Source organism: Mugil cephalus, chromosome 11 (genome assembly GCF_022458985.1).
Source record: "Mugil cephalus isolate CIBA_MC_2020 chromosome 11, CIBA_Mcephalus_1.1, whole genome shotgun sequence".
NCBI lineage: Eukaryota > Metazoa > Chordata > Actinopteri > Mugiliformes > Mugilidae > Mugil > Mugil cephalus.
In genome coordinates, this window is record NC_061780.1 from 24,013,449 (window position 1) to 24,032,987 (window position 19,539).

The 19,539-nt window shown below is 39.6% G+C and overlaps 1 protein-coding gene across 1 annotated transcript in view; it reads left to right on the forward strand.

The window, feature by feature from the left end:
• The window catches only part of tsnare1 (T-SNARE Domain Containing 1), a 147,640-nt gene that overhangs the window by 44,622 nt on the left and 83,479 nt on the right, over positions 1-19,539 (forward strand). The window contains exons 3-4 of the mRNA XM_047597643.1: positions 9,842-9,919; positions 11,279-11,348. Of these exons, the coding sequence (XP_047453599.1) occupies positions 9,842-9,919; positions 11,279-11,348 (148 nt within the window). The remainder of the gene's footprint in view (positions 1-9,841; positions 9,920-11,278; positions 11,349-19,539) is intronic.

Consider the following 19,539-nt stretch of genomic DNA (forward strand, 5'->3'; position numbering starts at 1 on the left):
ATCAAGCAGCAACCTCCAGGTCTGAGCGATGAAACCCATGCAGAAGTGCAAAAAACTGCAGTTCATCGAGTGGCCACATACGTGTGTGGTTGGAGTAAAGCTCCAACATGGCAACTGCAGGCTTCGCCCACTTTGGGCTTCATTTTCAAGATTCAGAATCCAATGGGTGACATCACGATGGGTTTGTCCATAGTGTATATAGTCACTCAGGTTTTCTCCCACCCTCCTGAGACATGCTCATCAGGTTAACTGGTGCTTCTAAATTGAACACAGGTGTGAGAGGGAGTTTGAATGGTTGTTCAGGTTTCTGTGTTAGCCCTGCAGTAGACTGCAGTGTGACCCGCCTCTCGCCCGATGGCGCCTGGGATGGGCTTTGGCACCCGCCGCGACTCTAGTGAGGAGCAAATTACAAACATAAAACAACGTCTTTTTTAATTGTTGAAAGCTGGTGATTCGCTGAGTGATGCATCTCAAATCAGGAGTTGGTTCATTGAACGGATCACTCTTCCGAATCACATCTTGATCATCTTTCCTATGTCCTCCAGTACCTTAAATGAACCTCAGGATCAAGTGACGAAGCCCAATAGAGTCTGCAGTGAGCCCTATATGGAGAAAAGGAGGAGGTCAGATGACATGAATGAGAAAACCTTTCATCCTTCTGTCCCTGTTCAGTGATAAGCCTCGTATATTAGCAAGTTAATCGGCATAGTTGATGAGCGCTATCATGGTGCATATTTTAGCATGTTGGGTTTATAATCTATAGCTCAAAGTTCCTGCCTTCTTCACACTTTTTCTGTGTGATTTTTACCCTTCGGAATCTAAATTATGACTGTATCAGACACGCTGCTCAAACCACAGAGACCAAATTTGTCGAGAGTGATTTAATGAAGGCTGCGTATATCAGTGGAGCTTTGAAGTGGCATGATGATACGAGCACGCTAAGGGGTCGACATGTTAATGTGAGAGAGGCGTTTCAATTGGAAAAAGATAAAAATATTTAAAAATATATAGTTTTTTTTTAAAAAACTGCTGAAATAATCTAAACCATTGACCAAACACACATGGAAGTAACAATCAGTGGATCCTTCCAACCTTCCAGGAAAGGAATCATGTATCTGTGGGATGATCTACAGAAGCCCCGTCACCCATAAGACCCAAACGCCCCCACTAACAACATCCTGTTACCACAGGACACCCTCAGAACGTCCATGTCCATTCTCTGATGAGTCACAACAGTTTTGGAGACACAAGGGAGACCTACACAATATTAGGAAGGTGGTCATAATGTTATGCCTGATTGGTGGTTGCATGCCCAGTATCTCACTGAGACCTAAACTTTAAAAAGTTTTTTCACTTGTATATTCTGCAGAGAAGTACAGTGGCTTGGTAATGAAACTTTGGTGGTTTTCTTTTAGGATCTCCAACCTAAAAATAATTATTGGAAGTAGCAGACCCAATAATTTTGTGACTTGCCTCCCTTTACATTGAGGCATAAGTTTTGCACACGTTGGCTGTATAGGGATTTTATACAAAGAAACACATCAGGATTTTACGTAGGGGGAAGAAGGGAGACAGAAGAAAGTTGCATATTTTCTCTCATGCAATATGTATTTAAGGAGTTCCTGTTTAGAGGTGCAAAATGTTTTTGAACTTGATTTATTGCTGCAGACTGGCCAACGAAGCCGGTCTGAAATTAAACATCTGTGAAAAACACGGTAATCCAGCCCAGAATAATATCATTGAGGCGGTAGGTATGAAGCTGGCTATTGGATATTTTCAATTATTTCCTTTTCCATGGTGCTGAAATGAGAAACATTGTCTTTCACAAGTTTAACTCTAACGTCTCTTCACTCACTGTCCAAGTTCCACATCAACTGTTTTGCATTGTATTGTTTTTTTAAGACAGTTCAGAACAGGACAGATGTTCATTTATTTAATCGTGGTTTATGGAGGAGTGATTAACTGCAGCACATTTTGTTTTTGCTAATCTGTCTGGAGAAGTTTGTTCTGTAGAAAGGACACTGGAATAGTTAGTCGTTAGTCATAGCGACGCAATTTGCAAGATCTGTGATCGGTCCACTTGGTAGTAGCGTTTTTCGTCTTTATTATTTCTGTCTGCAGATGAAAACTGATTGTTTTGGGTCAATAAAGATGAACCTCAATGAGGAAAGGTTAGCTGAGGAGGTTCAGGGATACAATCATTTGTATGACTCAGTGGAAGTTTCAGTCGCCATTGTTGAATGTGAAGCAGGAAGTACAAAGTAAAGCAAGAAGTAGAAGCAAAAATTAATCCGACCAGCCGGTTGTCTGTGGTTACTTGTGCATGTAAGTTAAAAAAGGCCTCATTTAATTTGGATTGACTGATGCACAACAGTTTACAGTGCATGTGTTGTCAGTATTCCTATTACATACTCAACTATATTCAAAAAATGCACTGAGCCTTTAAACTTAAGACCACTGTCAAGTTATATATATATATATGAAAAAAAGATAAGAGCTGCATCATCTGGCTGTTTCACTGAGTTGACTGGGGCTTCCTTCAGCCCGTCATGTATCCTCAGAGGAGAGTGGCTTACCGGACCACATCAATCTTGGGTGCAGCGAAAGGACAGAGCAGCAGCACGTGTGGATGGAGAAATCCAGCGATTTCAACAATGTCAGGCTAACCTTTGACAGTTTATTTTCCTGACAGTTAATTCTTTTAAGTGGGGCCAATTGGACCAGAGCTACCATTTTAATGACCTGCACTGTAATTTCTTACTAAAAACCCAAATTAAACTTAATGCGACCTGACTACAGACAGATTGCCTTGTAGCACCAGATTTGAATCTTCATATCCGTAGTTTTAAACTCACCTCACTTTGCTCTAGAGACAGTATTTTTCAAATATAATACGGAAAGGAAAAGAATATGGAAAGGTATGTACAACTTATCCAATTTGTGCCTTCAACAGCACAACTAGAGCGTTATATAGTGGATGGCTATCGAGTCCATGAGGAAAAGGTCTTAATCGCACACAATAATGAGTGTAGACTTTAACAGAGAACTTAGAAAAGCAACCTAAGAGCTAATTCAGTTAACTGTCCATACTATCGACATGACACACTGTATACAAATGATCCATTATTACATTCTAACCACTTCCAGCTTAAGGGAATAACTTTAATTAACTTGTAAAGGCACATGTTGATGACTGCAATACATTAAACAGTAGGTGGTTATTTCTCATACTCAGCCTGTTGGATGTTAAAAACACTAAGCCTCTTGGACAAAGAACTAGTTGTTATGTTCAGAGTATTGGCCCAAACAGGACAACAGTGTCATTATGGACACTGGTTGCGTCAGTTTATAGCAGTGTTTCTCAATTCCAGTCCTCAGGACCCACAATGTTTCCCTCCTGCAACACACCTAATTCAAACGAATGGCTCCTTATCAGGCCACTGATTCTTTGGATAAACCATGACCTAGATGACTGAGAACCTTCACAGACATGTTGTATCAGAACATCTCCACAACTTGTGGATGCTCTTGGAGGACCTACTGATATTTGCCAGAGGAGGCCACAAGCCATTAAACTGCAATGGAGGCTGAGCAATGACTCATAGAGGTTCAAACCTGAGATATTTCCTTAGTACCAGACCTGTCAGTCTGTGTGCATCTTGTAGAGCAGTTTTCCCCACCACAATATGTTGAAAGAATCTGTCTCTAAAGCAGAGGTGTCCAAACTACTGCCCGTGTTCCATTTTTAGCAATTTCTAAACATATAATGGAATATTGGCCAACGCATGGAAATTGTACTTGTTGAAAGCTGTTGTGTGCCCACAAAATGGTAATAATCAAAGAAAACTTCTGCCACAGGTGACCAAAAATGGTAGAACCATGCGAGATAGTAAGTGAGTGCAGACAATTACAGACATGGTTTGAAAATAAATAATATTTCTGTCTGTTTGAAATGCAATATGCCATTTTGGAAGCTGGGTAAAGGCTATTAAAATAATGTAAAGAAAGTTAGTATTTTAGTAACCTAAAAAAAATGTGTCATTGCATAAATTTGCTGGATTTATTTTTTCATTAGAACCGACAATAAGCTACTGGAAATGGGGCCTGTGTTCTTTCAGGTGCGTGCTCGGTCAGATATATGTATATATAGCTGCTGTAAGTGGGCCACTTTGTTTTACAGGTGCATGCTCACTCAGACAGAGAGAATATCAGGGTCATGGGGTCATGCTCAGAATTTAATCCATTCATCAAATCATTTCCTGCCACAGTCGTGCTTTTTTTGGTTCCGTATATGTGTATTTCTTTTCAGAAACACTGAGTTTGAATCTAGATTTCTCAAATTATGAAGCGAGTGTGCACACACAAACACATCTCCAGATGATAAGGTAGAGGTTGGCTTAGTGTACATTCCAGTATAACTGAAATTTGCAATTAATATGGACATTCATTTTTATAAAATTTTTGTACCACTTTGTACCTGTGAGCCCATCCAGCCTGACCTCCCCTTCTTCCATGTGAAGTGGAGATCCATACATCATGCTAACTGAAAGGTGGACAAAGTGTGCGTTAAAGATGTGTCGGTGTGTGTTTTATGAGATAACATTAAAACGCACTAAAGCTTTTTCAGCTGAAAAATTACCCATTTCCTAATGTATCACAATCTTGTAACGCTGCTGAACTGGCTGCATGCAATCATCTTATTACCGGGATGATTTGTCGGTGAAGCTCAGCGACTGGAGTTAATGACTTGTGATGTACATTGGGGGTCTCACAGGTCTTGCCCCGGGCCCATACCACGAGTGTCTCCATTGCATCCCAACATCTAACTGCCCTCTGCTCACATACTGAGACTTTTGAGCATCCTAGTAGGCAGGTTGGGCGTAGCTACGGCAACAGCCCAGACACCAACACCGAAGCTGACGCCCACCTTGTGGTGGAAATCGTCTTAAAGATAGCGCTCTTGATGCATAATAATCACACAAAGAGTTAAAGTATTAGAGTATATTGTACAATAGGAGACTACTCTAACACACCAACACATAAAGTGGCTTATAGTGTTTACAGAGACAGAGATTATAATAGGATTGGCATCCCACAGCTAAGAATACATATCATGAAGATGACCATTATTGAACCACATTGCTGTCACACAAGCATAGGAAAAGGCCTCCCTTTATTATGTCAAACACCCAGTCAGTGTCTCCTCTTACATCTGAGGCACTTGGGTGCAGTAAATCATGAAGAAGGGGATCTTTGAATTAATGATCCATAAACACATGGAGGAAAGGTTAATTGAGGAGTTGGAGACAGAAACGTTTGTGTGACTCGCCTTGTTTCAGTCACCAACACACAGCGCTGACTAGTGTTTGGAATGGGTAGTTACAGAGAGACTGATGAGAGTACCAATAGCAATCTCTTGCACTGGTGTAGGTAGGCTAGGTGCGTAGGTTACGACGCCTACCTCCCATAGTACTCTAAATGAGCCTTAACATCTGTATCTTTTATCCATACCCACGTACTTTTGCCCACGTCAGGGGGGTGTAAAAAGGCGATTGCAGTCATTTCTGGTTGAAATATTTGACAAATGGTTGGGCGAAATGGCTTGTGCAGGCAGCTTATACAGGTCGTGATGTTGATTTCTGCCTGCTCTAATGGCTCCGAGCCATTAACCCTCCCTGGCATTTGGACTGACGCGTGCTTTTGAACATGGAAAATGGCCCTGCCTACATAACTTACCAGCTGGTGGCTTAGTGCCATGCTATTTTCCCCCCACCCAGTCTATCATCATCAGTACAGTTTATATTCTCCCGCAAGCTTTGATGTCCATTCATTATAACAACAATGCACCATTTTTCACTATAATTACTGTAAACAAAAAGTGTCCTACTGCTGCTTATCAATTATTAATGAAACTTTCATGATTTTCTTTTTCTCAGACAAAGCAGATTTAAATATATGCACATCAGCAGCAGCAGCAGCACCAGCAGTACTAGTTACTCGACCAAATAAAACAGTTCCTTTCATTTCCTTTTCGTCTTGTCGTGTCCCGTCATAGAGAAATGAAAGGAAGCTGTGCTGTCTAATAAATTGGCATGCTGTCACTACCAAACCCTGACCTCCCAAACGTGCATCAACAGAAAACTATTTATTTGAATTCACTGTATGAATCCAGACTATATCCAGACATGGGACGTGTGACTACACTATCAGTGTCAATGCAATGTGGTAATACGTGTAATAAATAAAAATGCAAGTAGTAGCTGTCCCACAAAGGTGAAATATAATGATGCAAAGCACATTAAGTTAATGAAGTTAAGTTTTGGACTGTGGGAGGAAGTTAGAGACAGAGATAACCCACACAGGCAAACTTGGCCATAGGCGTCCATGTGAGTGTTAAGTCAGGCCAGTTTGATTGTAAGGAGGCGTAATGTGTCTTTTATTATGACATATAGCATCATAACTCATACATAAGGACAACCTCTTACTTTGTTTCACTACCAAAACATAAAAGTAGATTGTGAAAATGTTTACTTTTAATGAATTATCCTATTAATTACAAAACATTTTATGAACATGTTGGATGTGCTTTACTCCCCCAGACGTGGATATTCCAAATATGGACGTGGGGGGTCCAATCAACTCTGCGTTAGCTCATGCTACCGCCTGTCACTCAAAGTGGGAACTCCCTTAATTATGCAGAATTTTAAACCCATAAAATATTTTTTACCCTCGTACAGTAGTGAAATAAACTACTGAAACTACCAGGCTGTAAACATGTTTATTATAATCCTGTATAGTTGGGCTTTTTAACGCGGGGGTCTATGGGGATTTTCTCCCTTTTAGATCCTCAAGTGGCCACTCAATGAACTACAGTTTATTGCACTTCAGTGTGGCCTTCAGATTGGACACTCAGGTGGGCAGGCTTTGGCCCACGGACCCCATGTTTGACAACCCAGCTCCAGAAGACAATTGCTTGAAGATGATGAATGAAAAGAACATATCTCGTTTGCTTTACTTGCTATTTTTAAGACATATTCACAAATAATACACCCAATTTAGCTAAATGCTAAGTGTGAATGTAATTAACATCTTCTGTTCATTTAGCATGTTAGCTAATATGTGTTAATTAAACAGCTGTAGCCCTTGTGGACGCTTTGAGTCTTTGGTGATATTATCAACAAAAGTGTATTTTTATCCCTTTTTATTCCCTGGTAATTCATTCAGAGTTCATAAGAGGATTGTTGAGTTACAAAGTAATACACAAGTATATACCAAATCAAAAATGGTTAAAGCTAACCTGTAATTTATTTAAAATTATCTAAGTAAAAAACATTGTAAGCACATATCTACATCGTTTTCATGTTTGTAAATTATTTAGAAGCCAGCTTCACTTTTCCCCCAAGAAAAAAATGCTAATATAAAACTCCATGTCCTGTACTATTCAGAAAATGTAAATAAAGACACCGATCAACGTCACCAAATTCTGTCCGGGTGAATAAAATCTGTGAATCGCAGTAAAAAAAAAAAAAAATGCTTTAAAGCAAAGACTACTTAACGCTCTGAATAAAATAAATATTTAAATATAAGATTAGACCTGAATGGATAAATGTGATTTAATGAAGCTTTGAAATTTGACAGGCTCAGTTAGAGGCAGTTAGAGATAACCACAGGCTGTGACTTCTGCCATATGGGAGGGTTTGCAGCTTGGGTACGGTTTTACCTTTCATCCCCATCACGATATTAAAAGTTTTTTTTATATATATATTTTTTATTGTCATTCAAGCATCTATAGTAGATGCAGTACCTAGTGAGATCAGAGGACGTTCTTCCAGGACCATGGACCTACATGAAGACATAGGACGAACTACAGTACAAGTGCATGTTCAAGTTTATGCAGACGATACAACACAGTACACAAACTGTGCAAACGGGGCAAAGATAATACAATACAGACAGTAAAAAATGTTTCACTTAAACCAGTTAGACAAAGATGGAGTAGAACTGAACCAAATGACCTATTTTCCTTTGATGGCCATGATGATGTAAATAATGGAGTGAAATGAGAAACATGAATACAACGTTTTAATGGAATTTCAGTGTTTTTCAGGAAGTGGATAGCAGTGGTTTTAGGGACTTAATCTTGTTGACTGGCATCACCCACAGCATTGTTATAATAGTAACATTATATAATATCGTAAATCAGACAACATATGATTAACCTGTCTAGACATGTTGGATGCCCTCAATATGCATTTTCTGTTTTTACACTATGTAATTTCACACTATGCAATTTCTATAAGGGACTGCCTCTCCTGTTTCTAGGCCTAAAAAAAAAAAAAAAAAATGCATTGCCATGACACATGTAATTTGCCTGATGTAACGTGCTATTTTCATGACATTACCAAGAACAGCACAAGGTGTTGACTTGGCCTCCAAATTCACTGAATCCCAAAGTGATTAAGTATCTGTGGGATGATCAACAGTCCACCTTAATATGGTGGTCATAATGTTATGCCTGACTGGTGTAGTTGCATAACGAATGAATCAGAAGAGGAATTAAACATTTGTAGGACATCTACTTCAATTTGCATGTGTTGCTCACTTGTTTCAAGTAGAGTGATTAACACTCTGAAGACCTCAGGCAGGCGTATATTAATGGCAGAGTAACTAACCACAACCAACTATTGTTTCTCATCACAAATATAATTAACAGTTAATTTTATTCAATAAAGGATTTGAAATGTCAGAGGACGCAGACAAATGGCTGCCGTTATTCCCGAATGAACACATTTCCTGCACACGTTAAACTCACCTAAAATGCTGCGTTACTATCTCAGACAGCTGGAAATCTGGCAAATATTGACACGTGAGTGGCGCCTCTGATGTATTTAACTCATCAAACACGTCCCAATAGATTCTTTTATTAACTGAACAAAGAGCCACGTGATGCGTGAGCTCCACAGTGGTGATTTATGTTTTGGGGTGCCTGGGACATTTATGACTGAAGACCAGTTGCCATAGTGAGGAGTTTGTATAAAAAGTATTCGCACTTACTTACTTTGAGGTTAGGATTCTTCATGTCTTGGGTCTAAAAAACATAACAATGGACTTAAAGAAGTTGAGTAGATCTGATTAGTTTGATCCACTGATAATACTTGGTTTATGTATATTATTATTATCACAGACTGATGTGGACAATGCGTCTCTCTTTGCGGAGCGGTTGGCATGGCAACTTGTAGGCGCTATTATGTCACATCCTGTTTCCATAGCATCAAATAACTAACTAAAAAGCTAAAAAAGACTAAAAACTAAAAGGCCATTTGTACATGCATCAGTATTATATTAACTTCCTAAAACGACATAAACCATCCTTGAAAAAATATACGTATTTTACATGTATTTTAGTGTTTTAGTTTGACCCAAGTCCCGCCCACTAACATGGAGGAGGTGGAGCTTGTGACCTATACTGCAGCCGACCACCAGGGGGAGCTCTGCTTGCTTTTGCTTCACTTTTGAGGAACAGTTCCATTTTTATTTACACTCTATGATTACTATCATTGATAAAGTGCTGCAGCATCTAAATGATGTCCAACTCTCTGAAGGAAACATTTAATAAAAGACAAACTACAACCACATACGTGTGATCAGTCATCAGTAAAGCAGGAAACCTGGTGACTTAGTGGATGGAAGGTAGAAACATGATAAACTTGAATATCTGCTGCTTTTTCTTCCATCGCTGTCGTCCCTACGTGCTGCTACTGTGCGGTCAGCTCCCTGTCTACTGTCGTGTCACGCTCCGCTGGCCGGAGAAGTGTTTACTCATATCTTGTTTTCTCCAAAGCCACACAGGTCAGCCCCTCAGAACTGCAAGATGTGTTCCAGGAGACCTCCTCCAATATCTTCCAGATCAACGCCAATGGTAAAAATGACTCATTCATCACTGAAACCCACGGTGCATGTGTGTTTGTCTGCATGCTCATGATTGGAAGTGCCACTAGAGGTACTTTAGGATTCATTTAGATTAGATTTGTATAGGTTTGGATAATTAAATATTATCAATAAATTTAATTTTATGGATCGGATTGTCATCAGCAACCAGATTTAAGGTGAATTATGTGAGTTATGTGAGAGTCCAGATTAAAATAGCTCTAGTGAAATGTGGCAATATCATAATCTTGTTCAGTATTTTGGTTTAAATTATGGATCATAAGTCAGTGTAATAGAGGTGGGGTTTTGTAAGTGTCAGTGCAGGAAAAAAAATTGCATTGTTTCAAGTGAAATTAGCAGTAAAAAACTATATTTTAGATTTAAGTTCAACTATTACTTTTCAAAATGGTTTCAGATTTAGGTTATCTGTATGGAAATAACTTCCATCCATCATATCAGAGAATCAGTTTCTATTTTATGTTCATTCCATTGGGTTTGAGGAATTTGGGATTTAAGTTCAATTAAGTCTTGAATTAGTGGATATAGAATGAATGTAAAGTCTTCATTAGACCTGGGAGTATATGGGAATATTTGGAGATTTGAAATTTGGATTTTTAGTAAATTGTTGCTGGTTCTGTGTGATTTCAGGGTTGAGGTAAATGGAGGTAAATGTTGGATAAAGTTAGTTTTTAAAAAAAAGATGTGACATTCTGATTCTGCATGTGGTTAGTTATCAGTCATAGTAATATAAGTTTATAGAGTTTAGTGTTTAGAGGAAAAATGTCATTTTCAGTGTTATAATTGAAATTAGCATTAAAAATTAAATTGCATACATGCTTTATTTTTAGATTTAATATTTAGATTAAACAACTGCTTTTGGATTTGGGTTAATGGTACAGAAATAGCTTATATCCAACTTATAGGAGAACTTGTCTCGAGCTTATGTTCATTACTTTGGGTTTAGAGTCATTTTGGATGAAGATTTAAATTAAATCTAAGAATTAGTCAATATAGAAGGAATGTAAAGTTCTCATTAAGCCTGGGAGTGTACGAGCGTCTCTGTGAATTTAGAGTGTCGTCTTAATGTTTGCATCGTCCATTTTTTCTCCAGTTGTCACAATAGAGACGTTTAAATTTGGATTTAAGTTAATTGTGGTGACATTTTTAGTGTTACAATGTAAATTTGTTTTTAGATTTTAAGATTAAACAATCACATTTCAAACTGATTAATGATCAGCTGTAAAGAAATGACTCACATCTGTCTTATAAGTCTTGAATTAATAGATTCAGAATGAATCAGTCTCCATTGGATTTAATTCTTGATGTTTGCATCGTCCTCTTTTTCCTCCAGTTGTCACACTAGAGAAGAATCTTCAGTCCCTGGGAACGTCCAGAGATACGGCAGAGCTTCGACAGAGTCTGTGAGTAACGCGCCCCCTCCCCACACGGTCAACCTTCCACTAACTCAGTGTTATCCGTGCTTTCCAGAAAATAGCTTATTTTTTCATCAGCTTTGTTTATTATTTATTTATTTATTTATTATTACTGTTTGAGCCAGAAATTACCAGATCCCACACTGATGACAAAGTGTCCAATCTAAGATGATTACGTCTGTTTAAAATGCATTAGACCCCACTGTGTTTGCTGGCATGTCATCAATTCTACTGAACCTTTTTTTTTAAATATATGATTGCCTTGGAAACCCACTGACAGAGCTTGGCTGCTTTTAATTCTAACTTCCTGTTTTCTGCTGGTGGCCGATGAGGATCGCATCCAGTACGATTATTTCTGTTATTCAGCGTCTCTCAGTGTTTAGAAAGACAGTTTGAGGCGCTTTGTAGTTTGTCGGGAATTCAGTGGCACCTTTTCGAGCTCATTAACTAGAGCGGGGGTCTTTTTCAGACCAAGGACCCCCAAACTGGCACAAATGGCGCACATACTCCCACATTAGTGAGATGTCTGACCCTGAGGAGAAGCACACAACTCATCTAACCTTGGATGAATTGTTGAATGTTAGCTTCTCTGGTGATTGGCCCAACCTCCGTTTATCCCCTCACTAAAATATGCTAGATTCATGTTAATGTGTATAAATAAAGTTATATTTGTGGGGGAAATAAAAAAAAAAAAGAAAATTGAGGGCTAAGTTCATAGTTTCATGTGTCCAGTATGATGCATGAAACGTTACGTGTTTTGGTCCAGGAACAAAATCCTGCAAAGTCTCATCTTTCCTGCTGAAACCCACGCACATTAAAAAAATAAATAACATACAAGTCAGCCGTGCATTGTTAGAAGTGATGAAAGTCTCTTGTATTTTCATAGTATTTTTTTTTTTTTTTGCGACTAAAAGAATCCACCATGCAGATTGAAAGAGCCTCAACCTGAAGCTTTCTTGATGTGGGGCTATTGACTGAACTGTCATTTTCTTTGTGAATGCCTATTGAGCTGCTGTTTTCCTCTCCGGCACCTATTGACTGGAATGTAGTTTGAATAAAGTCAGCACCTGTAAGGTTAGTGGGAAAGTGGTCTTTTGAAGAAAAATAAAAAATGAAAAAATGACTTCAGATGACAGACAGAGAGTACGTTTAGAGTTCTGAGAGAGAATCTGGTGATGTGGGTTCACGAAAAGCACAGTCTCCATCTAGCTTTCCGAAATTCAAACGTGAACCCTTTTACATTCTTTCATTTTATTCTGACTGAGAACAGAAATTAGCCTCGATCTGGGACAAACTATCTGACAACAGATACACTTCCTGGTTGATTATCATGACTGCAGCTGGAGGTCTACAGCCATTTGCAGCCGTTAAATGTCTATTTTTTAATGTGGTTAATGCATGACTAACAACAACAAAAACATATTATGTAATATCCAATATTTTGGTTATTAGGATTTCACCCATCTCTGTAATCATGGAAATGCATGTGGCAAAAAGTCACAGGGTTCCTTCACATCTACAATTAAAGGGGAAAATGGAAATGCAGAAATGTAGCACTGATTTGATTTGATTTGGTCTGTTTTTCAGATTGTCTAAAATGAGCTTGCAACAGTTTTGTGATTGTAAGTCTGTGTGGAATTTGGATTTTAGGAGACACTTGAAGGCACTTGTATGTGTCCATGTACTGTGGCTCATGTGCCAGTGTTCTATATATGAACATGCTCACGTTGCAACACTGCAACTGAAAAAACCCATTCAACCTGACGGTTTTTCTTTGACTTATGCGTATGGTATCAGTGAGGTTGGTTATATAATTACACGCTTATAGACAGGAGGTCGTGTCAATCCGTGGGTAACGTGCTCTCACTCCAAACGGACTGACCCTGGTAGGGGAACGCCCCCGTTTTTTTTTTTTTTTTTTTTTTACCACAAACAAACAAACAGCAGCCTTAATGTTTGTTAGCTTCCTCCAGCATTTACTGGTTTTCTGGTTGTAACACACCAGAACGCGTGGTCGTGTTTAGAGGAGAGCATGCAATTGACAGCGTTTCTGCAGAAACACCCTCACAGTATGTAGTGGGATTAGAACATAGTACAATCTGAACACGCAGCGAGAACTCCCAAACTCTGCAACGAGCCAATTTCAGCCGAGATGAACACTTGCACGACACATACGGCACGATAATCCGTACAGTTTTGATACAGATCTGTTTCATTATAACATAAGATACTTACGGATACAATCAAGAGCACATCCAATGTCCAGTTTTCCCCTGAACCTATTCTTCATATGGATCTACCCTCAGTAGTGGCTTCTTTGCAGCAGTTCGATCAGTGAAGGTCTGATTCCCACAGATTCTCTCACCAGTTGACGATTCGAGCTCCCGGAGGCACTGATGTGGGCTCTAACCAGAGGTGTTGTAAAATGGAGAGTTTGGTTTCTTCAGGGAATCAGGCGGGAGAACCAGCAACCAAGAAATGAGCAGCAAAACACAGGTTACCCACCTTACATGAGGCCAGGGAAAATAATCAGTTAGATGTGTAAACTACATATTTTAGGTTGCACATCTGACCTTTACAAAGCTATAACTCATTTTTTCCCCAAGTCTTTATATCATCCTCTTCAAAGCCATTGGAAAACACTGGCATTAATAATAATATCATCTTTCATAACACAGGAGTCGCTGTGAGTATTAACTGTGATGTGCTTTTATGTGAAGCTGTTCTTTAGCCTTCGGTTCTGCTGCACTGTAAAACCATGGGTGACATTAACGGCTGCTACATCCATTTTTACAGGGGTTGCAGAGGATTTATTCATTGCAATACCACGAGTGAGCACTTGGGCAAATTGGCAATAAGGCTAAGTGGTGATGCTGCAACTCCCCTAATGCGTGCATGGTTTACACCTTTGTTTGCTAGCTTTTCTGTGAAACAGTGGAATGGCGCATTGTGGATAATGTGGATGTGTGCGCATTATAAGCTAAAACTGGATCTAGTACCAAGGTATTGAGATATACAGCCTAATTTACTCTTTGAGGTTTGGAATGGTTTTGATGCTAAAGAAACTGATTGTTTTACAGCCATCTCTAAGTTGCTTTTCTTGCATGTGGTAAATTCAGATCGTCACAAATTCTCAAAATAAAAATCTGCATTTTCATATACAAAAGTAGACGTATCAGTATCGGGATATAAGCCTGGGTATTACTTGGTATTGGACTGAATGGACAAACAGTGGTATCGCACACCAACTAGTCTTTGAAGGCGTCACTAATACACAGTAGAAAGTAATGCTTTGCAACAAAGAAATCTATATTCTTAACCTGAATACATATCCTGATAACAGACAGCTCATGTTCTACATACTGTGAGCTGCAGATATGTATAGTCTGCATAAAAACAGGCTGCAACTCAGCACTATCGATAGCATTTAATGGTAAGACTTCTCCGTGTACCGCAGCTTAAAGTCTAATAATATTGACAATGAAAGTCTCCAGTAAATAGTTGATGTTCAGCCTCCTTCTTTCTGTTACCACAGGATGTTTAGTGAAGTTGTTAACTGACTGATGTCTAGAGGGTTTAAACTGTTCCTCTGCTAGCGTTAGCAGATGTCTTTTCAGAATTGCAGTAGTACTTTAGTTGTATTTCAGTACTGACATATCACAGTAGTGTGGGCTTCATCTTTAGTGATGTATTCCTACACACGATGAACAGCAGCTGGTTTGCTTCAACAGCCCACTGGGCTCCTCCCCTTTCTCCATGTTGTTATTGTCATGTGATCAGTGACTCGCCAACATGACGCTCAAACCGCCGAGTAGACCACTAGTCCGTGCAACCCGAGAAGTTTGACGAGATCTCATCTAGCGACTACTCAGCAGCTACTTTTTTAAATGGAAAACTTTTCAATTGGCAGGTGGGTATAAGAGGGAGCAAAGGGAATCCTTCAAAGCCATCGTCTAAAAATACAGCCTGTGCAGCACTCCTGCGCTGATGGTCTCCGATGGATCATCCATGAGTCAGTGGAAGCCCCGCCCACAGCTGACGCGCTGTTACCTAAGAGTCAGCGCTCGCCCACTTGCGAGGACCCCCGAGAGGACCTCTGCAGCACGGCCGCCCCGTGATGCATCCGCCAGTCGCAACGTTCCCCTGTAACAAGCTCGTGAGCCAGGCAGCCAGAAACCAGCGTGCGAAAGATTGGAACCGCTCAAACTGCGAATTTCAATCAGTCACCTCTGTTGTGTGTTCCTCCCGCCTGCTTGGAATTCCTCTGAGGTCCAGCTGGCTCCGGTGAAAGGGAACCGAGGACTCTGGTAGCAGCTGGCTGAAGGAGGAGGTGTGAGGGACAGAGGAGGTGGGGCCACCACCACATTGAAGGTGGTGGGTGCTGTTTATTGATTAAATCATACCTCCAGAGTGTGAATGCTCTTAATCATCCAGCAGGTTATTTTTGTTTAAGACATAGATGGATCGACGGATACTTTATCGAACGCAAACTGGGCAATGTACACGCACTCAGCGTACCATGCATAATTGATAAAGACAGAGCATGTATATACATACTGTGTATACAATTACAAAACAATACTGGATATTAAAAATGTAGCTGTGTTTCATTATTGAGCGCTTAGAATTTTTGATAATTCAGTTTCCTGTTTCCCTTTAGTGCATCTGTGTTTTATTCCATTTTACTTCTTAGTTTTGGGATTTTTTTGGACATAACGTGCCTCATTCAATCCAGCACCTCGTTCCTCTTGTATTTTGCATTTTCATGTTTTCACGGCGTGCACGGAAAACATAGAAATCAAATACAATTATCTCGCCATGCCTTTGACCTCAGCAGCAGAAGAATCTACAGCAGCAGAGCTGTAAATTTAAGTAACGCGGCACCGCAGACTCATAGTTGCCCAGGTTTTATAAAAATCCAGTATTCAGTATCTATTATGTGGGTGATAACAGAAGAGTAAATAACAAAGTGGTTTCAGACTCAGTGTCAAGTGTACAGATTAAACCAGCCGTTGTGAATGTAAGTGTCTCTTTTCAGTTCCTACCTAAAGTAAGATAAAAAAAAAAAAAAGTCCATCTTGATACACTAAAGTCATCCTCACAAAATGATGAATGGAAACATTTTTCTTGAACCGACACTCTGAGTTCAAGTTAAACTTGAAGACATTGCACAAAACCTCATTTGTGACATTTGATGACCACTGGAAGTCAACCATCTGTAGAAAGGGACTTTATTTGTCTCGCAGTAACCTTGCTCCAAAGTGCCAAAGATATGTGAATGAGTCATCATTGTGAGAACCATACTTCAGAGCAGACTGTGAGGCGCTCCTGAATATCAAACTTTTTTTGTAGCCGAACAGTAACACAACAGCGTATTAACCTACAAATAATGACAACTCCAAATGCTTCTCTTTGTTTTAGTGCAAAGAAAAACATAATGAAAGTGTTTAACTGCGCTATTACAAAGCCTGTAATGAACAACCAGGCAGTTCTTAAGAAAAAGAAGTGCGATTTCTGTATAGTTCTAGGTCTCAGTATTGTGTTCAGGCATCAGCTAAAAACTGCAGTTCATCGAGTGGCCACTTGAGGCTCCAAAAGGGAGCAAATACGCACTGACCCATTGAAAAATTGCAGGTAACAAACGGTGTGAACCTAACTGTGCTTACTTGCAGGAAATCTCTGCAGAATTAACAGGATTCCTCCTTTAGAAAACGTTCCACTGTGTCTGACATGCAGGTCACGCGTGCACATGGCGCCCGATCCAAAATTGCACGTTTACATATTTGCGGGGATGGAGGCGTCTTAAGGCGTCTATGCTGAGCAGCCAATTAAAAAACCCATCTGGCTCCGTTGGACACCTTATACCGAACACACACCTACTGCTCCTCACACGTGGCTGTGCCGTATGAGCTCCGCCGTGGGTTTGAGAGGGAAAGTGATGCCTGCTTGTTGTGTAAGTGTGGAGGAGGACAAGCTGGTGAGGTGCATGCGTCCACTTCAGCAACAATCTGAAAAAAAAAAAAATGACAGTGGCCTCTCTGCTTGTTTCCTGCTGGCCCCAAGTTCAGTGTGTGTTGAATGTTGATTTCAGCAATTGCCCATACTGTTGCTGTGTGATTATAGAGTGGAGTAATTACTAGCTTTGTGGCTCGTCTAGCACCATAGTGGAGGGGGGAAAAAAGCCAATAATATTTCCTGCTCCCTCGATAGAATTAATGAAGTTACGGAGGCATTATGTGTAGCAATGTTTATGAAGGTGTGTCAAGAGGAGAACAGTGTTTCCTCTTGGTTTATGGCTTTGAGGGGTCGGGCTTTAAGGCTTTTTGTTTAATAAAAGAACAAGGAACAGACCATTGACTGCATATAAATATGGACAAAGTGTCTCAAATCCTTGAATTGGCGGTGGAGCGGTGTGGACCATGTGAACCATGTGGACCATGTGGACCACCTGCCCGAACAAACACTCACTCACTCACTCACGTTTAACCCTCAGGACAAAAACGTCCGTGTCTAAAAACTGCTATAAAAACTTAACTGAATAATATTTTTTTCAGATTTTTTCTGCATGAACTTCTTAAACCACTTCAACACTTCACAGGTTACCAAAAATTTCAATCATTTTTTGTCATCATCAATCATTTTGTGTAATTTTAACCCTTTAAATGCCAGATTGATAATTTGAAATCACTGTTTTATGAAAAGAAAAAAAAATTGCTATTTTCCATAAAACTAATGTTTGGAGTCAGGGGCTTTTTTTTAAATTTTTTTTTGTATTTTTGTTTTTAAATGAAACAGTTTTGGGTATGACCAGGTTTATCTAAAATATTGACACGATTGCATTATAGTGTTTGTGTAAAATCAGATTTAAAATTTCTACCCTTGTGCGACCTTAGCAGACAAAAATGTCCCATTGACTTCCATTATAACTACATTTTTTAATGTCTCAGTCATGACGCAATAAAATCATTTGTTCTGTAATAATAAGGTTTAATTTTTGAGAAAAATCCTACAGATACTTGGGATCTAATAAATCTGGACGCCAGGTCAACACCTTGTGCTGTTGTTTTTTGTGTGTCTGTGTCAGGCTGCATCCTGCTGCCATCAAGGAGTGTCATTGCTGTAGGGTGGGGGTGTCTGATCTGGTCTAGTTGGGGGCTTCATGTCTAAGTAAGAGAATCGATGTCATTCACTCTTCCTGTCAGTGGTCTTAATGTTGTGGCTGATCGGTCGGTATATATTGCTACTTCAACAGTAAAAGTTTGAGATGTAGACAAATGGATAGATACACGTTGTAGTAGTTATTCTAAGCTTCACGTGGAAATTGGATACACAGAGAGCAGCCGTCCCAGAGCTCGCTAATTAACACAATGAATTTCATTTAGCTTCCTTTGTAAATACAGACAACATGTAATATTTACAGTCTGTACGGGCTGTAGCATCCCACAGCTGCAGGATCACAGCTGCTATCAGTTTATGACATGGAAACAAAGATTACTTCATGTCTTATTAAGGCGCGCGAACACGTGACGCTTGTCTCTGTTGTGCTGATAGTTTCACTCCACGCTGCATTTTATGGAAACGAACACAGACTTGTTCAGCATTTAGGTTTTTATGAATAATTAACTTCGCATCTCATCAGTTTGATAGATTCTTTTTTGTTGTTGTTTTTGTAATGGATGTGAAATTAGCTGACGCGTCTGGCAGCAGACACCACGGAATAATCATATTCTGAGTTTGTTTACTGATGCTTTCATCAACACTCTGTTCCTCGTCGGAAAGAAGTGAAATAAATAATAGCTGATGGCTACACATGGAGGATTAGGATGAGAACTTGCGACTATCGCAGACACAATGACAACTGTCCGCACGTCACAGATCTTTTGGAACTTGTCAAAATGCGGCTTCATATAAATAAATGTATAAAGAATGAAATGAAAAGGAAGCCTTAACATTTCAAATCTTTGATATTCGCTGCATTGAGAGGGCCGTGGTGTAATTGTACACTCTCCACCTGTCGCCTACACATCGTCGTCATGAAGGCTCTCGATGAGAGCCTCGTCTGAGGCTCGTAATTATGGAAATTGTGTTATGAGCTGAGCTCACAGACGAGGTAGTAAGTTAATAAAAATGTCCATCTGACTCATTAAAAAACAATATTATCAAATTCCCCTCTTATAAT